The 10,001-nt window shown below is 40.5% G+C and overlaps 1 protein-coding gene across 1 annotated transcript in view; it reads left to right on the top strand.

The window, feature by feature from the left end:
* C5 (complement component 5) overlaps nt 1–10,001 on the top strand; it is a 97,678-nt gene that overhangs the window by 35,783 nt on the left and 51,894 nt on the right. Inside the window, exons 16-20 of the mRNA XM_010848415.1 lie at nt 621–683; nt 2,132–2,329; nt 4,024–4,114; nt 5,598–5,671; nt 6,600–6,739. Coding sequence (XP_010846717.1) covers nt 621–683; nt 2,132–2,329; nt 4,024–4,114; nt 5,598–5,671; nt 6,600–6,739 — 566 coding nt within the window. The remainder of the gene's footprint in view (nt 1–620; nt 684–2,131; nt 2,330–4,023; nt 4,115–5,597; nt 5,672–6,599; nt 6,740–10,001) is intronic.

Genomic DNA, 10,001 nt, shown 5'->3' on the forward strand with positions numbered 1-10,001 from the left:
AATATGCTATCTAGGTTGGTCATAACTTTCCTTCCAAGGAGTAAGCGTCTTTTAATTTCATGGCTGCAGTCACCATCTGCAGTGATTTGGAGCCCAAAACAGTAAAGTCTGACACTGTTTGCACTGTTTCCCCATCTATTTCCCATGAAGTGATGGGACCGGATGCCATGATCTTCGCTTTCTGCATGTTGAGCTTTAAGCCAACTTTTTCACTCTCCACTTTCACCTTCATCAAGAGGCTTTTGAGTTCCTCTTCACTTTCTGCCATAAGGGTGGTGTCATCTGCATCTCTGAGGTTATAAAATAGCATAGCTAACAAAAACTTGGCTCACTCCTAAGGGCTCAGGTATTTCCTTGTAATGAGTGAACCAAAAGGGTTATAGGATCTAAAATCAAACTCGGATCAAACAAGTCAAAATGTGTAACGACAGATTGTGGGCCCCTCCAAAAACAAGTCGCACTGAGATGTGAGTGTGCAGAGCTTGGTCAAAACCAGGTTCTCAGTATTTGTTGAATGAGTTATGTGAATGTTTAAAAAAAAATAATTTCATGGAATTTTGTGTTTTTTGAGATTTTTATCTCTTTTCCCCCTCCTTTTTTCCTTTATCTTTTTAAAACAGATGAACCTTGTAAGGAAATTCTCAGGCCAAAGAGAATGCTGAAAAAGAAGATAGAGGAAGAAGGTATTATAAAGATTTCATGTGATTGTCAAAAGGTTATGATCATGTAATTCAAAAGCTGGGAAAAATTAAACATCATCTAATTTCTCCTCGTTCCGATGAATGGGTGAAAAGGAAGCTGTATACAGACACCTAGCTCGTCTCCCTCGGAGACTCATCTAAACAAGCCCAACAGGTCATTCGCCAGAACCTTAATCCAAGGGAAACAAGTCTTTGTTATTTCTATATCTAAAATATAAAAGATTAACTTTTATTTGTTACAAATATTTCCTCTCTGCAAACTTCATCTAGTGACTAAAATTACATTCTTCCATTTTATTCTAACAAAATCCATGGTTTAATTAACTTTGAGATATACCTAGATGTCTATCTCTTCTTGCATACTTTTATTTATTTTTTATTTTTTTTATTTCACTTTACAATATTGTATTGGTTTTGCCATATATCAAAATGAATCTGCCACAGGTATACATGTGTTCCCCATCCTGAATCCTCCTCCCTCCTCCCTCCCCATACCATCCCTCTGGGTCGTCCCAGTGCACCAGCCCCAAGCATCCAATGTCGTGCATCGAACCTGGACTGGCGACTCGTTTCATGTATGATATTATACATGTTTCAATGCCATTCTCCCAAATCACCCCACCCTCTCCCTCTCCTACAGAGTCCAAAAGACTGTTCTATACATCAGTGTCTCTTTTGCTGTCTCGTATACAGGGTTATTGTTACCATCTTTCTATTGCATGCTTTTAATACTTAAGAATAAGTTGGATTATTGGGAGGAATAAGCCCAACAGAAATTATTTTTAAGTATTATTTAAACAGAGATATGATAATTGGCAATGATACAGTAGAAAGAACACTGAACCAGGAGCCAGTGACCTGAGCTCAACCAATAAGGATGTTTATAGTAATACAATAATACTTTGCATTTATATATGAGTCATTTTAATTCTGGCTTTCATTCTGAGTTTTAATGATATCAAAAGAGAGATATTGGTTAATCCAAGCATTTATGATGAAGGATGATGCCACTGGTGAAGGTGTACAAACTACAAGAAACGTTTGAAAAAAACAGGATATTTAGCTTGAAGAACATACTTGTATAGTGATAACTATCTTCAAATGTTTTGCAAACTTCTCAGATTAACTTACTTTATTCAAAAGGGCGCTGAATCCAAGGTGCTCATTTCAAAAGCCAGTACTTCAGTTAGTTGCAGGAAGCCCTTAAACATTTAGTGTGCATCAGAATGGACAATGGACTGTTTCATGAGGCCACACTCTCCCCATTCCTATGGTAGTTCCACAAGGAGGCTGGACAGTCCACCAGCCGCGACTGTTGTGGGCCAGGGGTCCTGTGGCAGCAGAAACCGGGTATCCCTCGAGAGCCCTTCTAAGCGTGAGATGTTTGACTCTATGCATAATCAAGGGCATTTGAATTATGATCGTTTCAGCTGCTAAATACAGAAACGCATGGGTGAAGAAGTGTTGTTATGATGGAGCCCATCGGAATGATGATGAAACCTGTGAGCAGCGAGCCGCTCGGATTCAGGCAGGCCCCATATGTATCAAAGCTTTCAAGAGCTGTTGTGCCATCGCCAGCCAGTTCCGGGCTGATGAGCATCACAAAAATATGCAACTAGGAAGGCTGCGTAAGTTTGGCATTTTCTATTGGAAAATATGGAAAATTTGATGTCACTTTATGCTGCCAAAAAAGGCAGTGTTCATGCTCTACTTAAAATGGAAAGTAGAAAAGATAACTTGTGAATGCTCTTAAGAAAAAAAATTGTTGTCACTTTGGGGAATCAGAAGAGGTGAATACAGAACAGAGCAGAGAGCTCTCGTCCGTAGTTAAGACCCAGACAGGTCTGAAGCTGACTCAGCCCATAAACGTGAATGGTTTTTCATCCTCTCTGAGCCTCACTCTCCTCATTTTTAAAGCAAGAAACTTGGGCCAGATGATATCTAATATGCCTTTGGGTTCTACAATTTCATGATTCTGTGATATTACAACCATTAAAATCCCGTTTGTACCTATACTGACCAAGTATAGCAGAAGATTTCAAAGTGTAGCATTAAGTCAAATGTACTTACGTACAAGTTGAAATCGTATTTCAATTGAAACCACCATATACATCTTCAGAATTAACAGGTTTTCAGAACTTTTAGGACTTTCAATTCATTCACATACAGTCAAAACAAACAAAAACGGAACAATAGACCCTGCTTGACTGTTTTGCTTAACAGTACGTCTTAAACGTTATCGTTCTGAGTGGGTTTATTTCTGCAGAAATAAACTCCTGTGGCCATTTGTTGAAACCAAGTCATTAGATAGATGTAAGCTGTTTTCAGACTTTTGCTTATTACGCGCAGTATTTTGTATGAACAATCTAGTGCATATCCCTTTCTCGAGGTCCAGGTCTTCAACTCTAACCATCTGGGTTGGCATCAGTTGCCTGGAATTCAGCCTCTCCAGTTCCCGCCTCTGTTCCTTGTTCTAGACAGCTTAGCCTCCCAAATCTCACGCCTGGTGTTGCAACTCCGCTGGGGTCTGTATGGGTTTCTCTCCCTGCTCTGAAGCCTGTAAACTGCCTCCAGATAGTAAACCTGGATAATTTGGGGGTTTACCTAATCTGTCTCCCTTCCCTGAGGGATCCCTGATCTGGCTCACTTAAGCTCTAATATCTGAAAGCAAGCTATTGTGTCTGGTTTTCTAGTTTTTTTTTAAGGCAGAGAAGTAACTCTAGTCCCTATCAGAACATCTTGGACATAAGCAGATATTCTGCTCATTTTTATTAAAGGAAATATAAATAAATGTCTGCAGTAAGGCAAAGAATCACATAAACTTCCCTATTTTATAAAATAATAACAATTGTTGCAATTTTTAAATGTAAATAACTTTTTAAAATTTTACTTATTTATTTATTTGGCTGCACTGGGTCTTAGTTATGGCATGTGGGATCTAGTTCCCTGACCAGGGGTCAAACCCAGGTCCCCTGCATCAGGAGCCCAGAGTTGTAGCCACTGGACCACCAGGAAAATCCCTGCAATAGATAGGAACAGACTTTATAGACTAATTAGTATTTTGTACAATTTTCAGAACATGAAACATTTAGCAATTTAGAAAAAAATTTATTAAATATATTTTTATGCTTTATTCATTTTGTCAGTGCTGCTAGTGGAGAAATCCTAAAGCCTTTATTGTTCTATTTTGAAACTGCTAAACAAAATGTTTCACTGACCTTTCAGAAAATACTTAAGCTATTGATTAATGTCTACATTTAAAAATTCAGCCCTAGGTAGAATTTTTGCTGTTTTTCCATAATCATATATACTTTCCCCCCAGATATAAAGTCTCTTTTACCAGTAACCAAACCAGAAATAAGAAGCTATTTTCCAGAAAGCTGGCTATGGGAAGTTCATCGTGTCCCGAAAAGGTATTATATTTCTTTGACATTCCTCTGAAAAATATGGGAAAATATAACCAAAAATCTGGAAGCTACCCATTTCCCAACAGTTTATTTAGGAGTTAAGATCATACCACCACTGGGTCGAATTTTATTTTACTTTTTTTTTTTAACATGTGGTTTGCTCTGAGAATTAGCTCCACGGCAAGGTCAGCTCTTGGGGAAGAAGGGTCCTATCCCACTCAACGTCATTCCATTTAAATTAGTCTTTGCCGAGCACAGCTGTGTGCCTTATGCTGTATCACACAGCTGTTTTCATCCTGAAATACCTGTAACTACAAAACAAACATTGATTAATAGGGAGCAAGGTTCTGCTCTTGTTGAAGTCCCTGTTCAACACTTGCTTATGGACTGCCTACTCTGTACCAGGCACTGGAGACAGTGCTGCTTCCCTGCACATCACCCTTCCTCAGGTGGCCAGGAGTGGGGATGGACGGGATCTCAAAGCACAGACTTTCCAAGGAGCAGTCAAGGCAGTGAGTTCTGGGCCTGACATCCGACTTCTTCTGGGTCCCCTGGTCTCTACCCTTGTCCCGCAGATTCCTCCTCCACAGTGTTGTCCACTTCATCTGACTTTGCCCCTTGGCTTGCATTTCCCTTCATAAGCCTTTCTACCACTGTTCCCCCACCTAATGACTGGATGTATTACCCCTTCAATGAACCCTGTTACACATATCACGCAGGATAATAAGGTCCTGTTTACCCAACTACCTATCACATTAAAATGTAAATACTTCCAGAGTAAGGACTAAATTCAGACCAGTTTTATGTCTAATACCTGGCATAGGGTCCAGCTTGCAGAGGCCCTAAAACGAATGTGTTGAATCAATGCACACTGCCTCTGAACTTTTTTTGTTTTATTGGTACAATTTATTTACTGAATATAGACTGTGAACTAACTGCTTGAGAGAGAACAGTATCAGTGAGTGCTGTATACTCAGTATTTAGTGCTATGCTTGACACAAAGTTGATGCACAATCGTTGTTTGTTGAACGAGTACAAGCTTGAGCTTCATCAGAAATTTTTAGTTACGTCAGCTTTGTGGTGGGCAGTTTTAAGGTACATTAGTAGTTTGCTTCCCTATTTTAGAACACCCCACACAATACACAGCCCATGGGGTCACAAAAGAGTGAGACACGACTTAGCAACTAAACAACATGATAAATGTAATTTTTTCTTTGAACTGTATGTTTTGCAGTGTTTCAAAGGTATCCTTCCGAGTTTGAATTCTCACCATACCAGTAAAATATGTAAAAATATGGAACGAGTATAAGAGTCACTGGATATATTTTTCTTGCTTGATTTCTCCTTAATACCTGTTGTGATTTTGTTCTGGTGTGATTTTTTTTTTTTTTCTTTCTTCTAAAGTAGTATGAGGCAAAAATTCTGCAAGTTGTCAATTTTGGTTGGTGAATGTCCCATTGTATTTGAATATCAACATTTTAACTTTCAGGAACCAATTGCAGTTTGTGCTACCTGATTCTCTAACTACCTGGGAAATTCAAGGTGTTGGAATTTCAAATAGCGGTAAGCAAATTGAAGTTATATATTTACGTGAGAAGTGATTTGATTTGGCAAAGCGCAGGGTTTTTAAAATTACGATCTTTTTGGTTTATCCAGAACTTAAGGGGGCCGCTTATTAAAGTCTATTTATAATGTATTACAAGGAGGCTTAGAAGCGCTCACATCTTGGACTGTATCCGTTTCCTCTTTTTTCTTCTATTAGTCATCATTTTATCAAGACTGAGGTGAAGCCCCCACTTTTCTTGTTTTATTCTCAGTGACTAGAAGATGGAGTAGAGTTAGAGACAAATACAGGATTTCTCTCCTGGCCTAGTCCCCTTCTGTGGTGATTTAGCGCAGATACTTTATAAATAACCTCAGGCCCGGCTTGTTTGTTCGCTTGCTGTTTTGTGTTCTTATAAATCTTGGCTTCCACAACCAAAATTTGATGCCTGTTAAATGGAACCTATAACGAGTATCTAAAAAAGAGATTTGGTGCTTTAGTTAGTAATCATTCTCACTCCTTGAATAGAATTAAATACTTTTTGGACAAACGCAGTTTTCTGTTAATACCAGAATTACTGAATGAAGATCAATGATATAAGAATAGACCTTAAACTTTCTCACCACAAGAAAAACATTGTGTAGTGCGTATGGTCGTGGATGTTCCCTAGACTTATCGTGGTGATCATTTACAATGTGCACAGATATCGAATCACTGTGTCGTACACCTGAAGCTACTATAATGTTATATGTCAATTACAGCTCAGTTTTTAAAAATCAGTGCATAGAAAATTCAAGGAAAATTCCATAAGGATAATAGGGCAGAGAAAAAACATGATCTGGCATTCATTTTTCCTTGAAGCAAAGCAAATCTGAGACATTTTAGTACTGATAAGGTATTATGGGAATTCCCTAATTCGCTTCAACTTTGCTTTTACTTGGGCTGAAGGTATATGTGTTGCTAATACTCTGAAAGCAAAAGTGTTCAAAAGCGTCTTCCTGGAAATGAATATACCATATTCTGTTGTACGAGGGGAACAGATCCAACTGAGTGGAACTGTTTACAACTATAGAACATCTGGAATTCAGGTAAGTGAATATTTATGGCATGTTCAAATAAATGGGAAAAAATGAAGATGTCCCTAGTCTTCTGAGAATTCTATTAATGGAATTACCATGTACACAAAAAATAAAAACTCAGTGAAGGGAAGAAGAAAAGTTAAAATTATTCATACAATTCCTGTTAATGAAGAACACGAGTCCTAAGATAATCGGCATGCTGTGCAGGCTCACTTTGGTTCATCCTTCACCCTGGACTTTGAGTTTCCTGATTTTGCCTCTAACAACCCTTTCCTGTCCTCTTTGGGCCATTCCCACTCTTCACTTTGCACATCTTGCCTTCCCCTTGGAAAACTTTATTTCAAACCTCTCACCTATGACACAACCTCCTGCCTGTCGTGACTCATGAACCTGATACTTTGTAGGTACTGTTCTACAGCAACAGCGCTGCTGAAACTTCCAACTCATGGACTTCACTACTTTTATTCTTCATTAGCCCTCTCAGGAGAAGTGATGGCGCCCCACTCCAGTACTCTTGCCTGGAAAATCCCATGGATGCGGGAGCCTGGTAGGCTGCAGTCCGTGGGGTCGCTAAGAGTCGGACACGACTGAGTGACTTCACTTTCACTTTTCACTTTCATGCACTGGAGAAGGCAATGGCACCCCACTCCAGTACTCTCGCCTGGAAAATCCCATGGATGGAGGAGCCTGGTGGGCTATGGTCTACGGGGTCGCTAAGAGTCGGACATGACTGAGTGACTTCACTTTCACTTTTCACTTTCATGCATTGGAGAAGGAAATGGCAACCCACTCCAGTGTTCTTGCCTGGAGAATCCCAGGGACGGGGGAGCCTGGTGGGCTGCCGTCTATGGGGTCGCACAGAGTCAGACACGGCTGAAGTGACTTAGCAGCAGCAGCCCTCTCATGCTAAAGCCTTTACTTCACTCCTCATTCAGGTTAGAATTCATAAGCCATCATTGTAATCTCACTGATTAAAAACATGCCAGCTCCCTTTATCTTCTTTTGCTCTGGGTACACTCTGTGAAAAACTCCAACCTTGGTCAGATCCACCATTTGTCTTCTTTTTGCCAACACATTTCTAAACAGAATTATGCATTAGGCTGACTGATTTCACTTGAAAAATCACATTCGCAAGACTTTATACAGGAACTCGATGCAGTCTGAACATCTGACTTTATTAAAAAAAAAAAAAAGCTGTGATTTCATTCTTAGACATAAGTATTCCAGTGGCCTCCAAAAATTTTGCTTATACCTCCCTAAATTTTTTCAGAAAAAAATGTACCCCATTGGCACATTTTTAAATTGGCATCTAAAATTATTCATCATAAATCAAAGAATATGCAAATCTATAACTTTGGAAACTCTGCTGCTGGTGCTAAGTCACTTCAGTCGTGTCTGACTCTGTGCGACCCCAGAGATGGCAGCCCACCAGGCTCCCCCATCCCTGGGATTCTCCAGGCAAGAACACTGGAGTGGGTTGCCATTTCCTTCTCCAGTGCATGAAAGTGAAAAGTGAAAGTGAAGTCGCTCAGTCTTGTCCAACTCCTAGCGATCCCATGGACTGCAGCCTACCAGGCTCCTCTGTCCATGGGATTTTCCAGGCAAGAGTACTGGAGTGGGGTGCCATTGCCTTCTCCGTTGGAAACACTTAAGTATTGATATTTTAAAAATAAAACTATCATATCAAACTTTTATAGAGCAGAACCTAAATACCATAACAATCCATTTTAAAATATGCAAATAAACTCATTAACAACAGATTATATACCATTCCTTTTATCTGTAAACTTATATTTCCATTCCACTCTCCTAAAGTTATATGTTTTAAGCTTGAATGTTTTCTCTCAATTAATCATACTCTGATACAACAAAAATATGTACATACACTGAAACTGAATTATTTTAAGTTTCCTGATTATAAGATTCTAAGTGTCAAGTAATTGCTTGCTGATTTAGTTAACAATGTATTTGGGTTTTGGTAGGTATTATCCTGAATTTGGGCTTCCCAGGTGGTGCCAGAGGTAAAGAACTTGCCTGCCAGTGCAGGAGACTTAAAAGACTCAGGTTTGATCCTTGAGTCAGGAAGGTCCCCTGCAGGAGGGCATGGCAACCCATGGAGAGAGGAGCCCGGCCAGCTACCATCCATAGGGTCACAAAGAGCTGGACACAACTGAAACGACTTAGCAGGCACATCCTGAGTTTAGAAATTACTGTAACGGAAACTGATGCCGGGAAAAGACCCTGCTGCTGGGAAAGACTGAAGGCGGGAGGAGAAGGGGATGGCAGAGGATGAGACAGTTGGATGGCATCACCGACTCGATGGACATGAGTTTGAGCAAGCTCTGAGAGCTGGTGATGGACAGGGAAGCCTGGCGTGCTGCGGTTCATGGGGTCGCAAAGAGTCGGACACGACTGAGTGACTGAACTGACTGTAAGGGAAACTGACCTGCTTACAATATTGAATATTTTACATCTCTTCATTCTTTTGCTTCATGTGCTAGGTCAGAGATCAGCAATCTGTGGCCTGTGGGCCAAAACTGGCCTGCTCCCTCCTCTTCTATGGCAGATAAGCTAAGAATGTTTTTCACATCTCTAAAAGTTTGGGGGGAGGGGGGCGGGAAAAAGAAGAATATTTCATGGCACATCAGAATTACATGAAATTCAAATTTCCGTGTCCATGAGTAAAGTTTAAAGCTACACTCATCTGTGTGTACTATCCACAGCAGGGTTTGGTAGCTGTGACACAGACCACGTGTAGTGCTTTCATTGCACTGCACTACTGCTCAAAGAGCAATGCAAACTGCGATGACATGATTATAACCAGGCGCATCTCATGGTATTGCCATCTTTTATTTCTTTTTTAAATTGTCAGTGCATTCTTCATCACATCAAAACAAGAAACAAGAACATCCACAATATCTTTGGTTCAGTTCAGTCGCTCAGTCGTGTCCGACTCTTTGCGACCCCATGAATCGCAGCACGCCAGGCCTCCCTGTCCATCACCAACTCCCGGAGTTCACTCAGACTCACGTCCATCAAGTCAGTGATGCCATCCAGCCATCTCATCCTCTGTCGTCCCCTTCTCCTCCTGCCCCCAGTCCCTCCCAGCATCAGAGTCTTTTTCAATGAGTCAACTCTTCGCATGAGGTGGCCAAAGTACTGGAGTTTCAGCTTCAGCATCATTCCCTCCAAAGAAATCCCAGGGCTGATCTCCTTCAGAATGGACTGGTTGGATCTCCTTGCAGTCCAAGGGACTCTCAAGAGTCTTCTC

Source organism: Bison bison, unplaced genomic scaffold, assembly GCF_000754665.1.
Source record: "Bison bison bison isolate TAMUID 2011002044 unplaced genomic scaffold, Bison_UMD1.0 scf7180017864266, whole genome shotgun sequence".
NCBI lineage: Eukaryota > Metazoa > Chordata > Mammalia > Artiodactyla > Bovidae > Bison > Bison bison.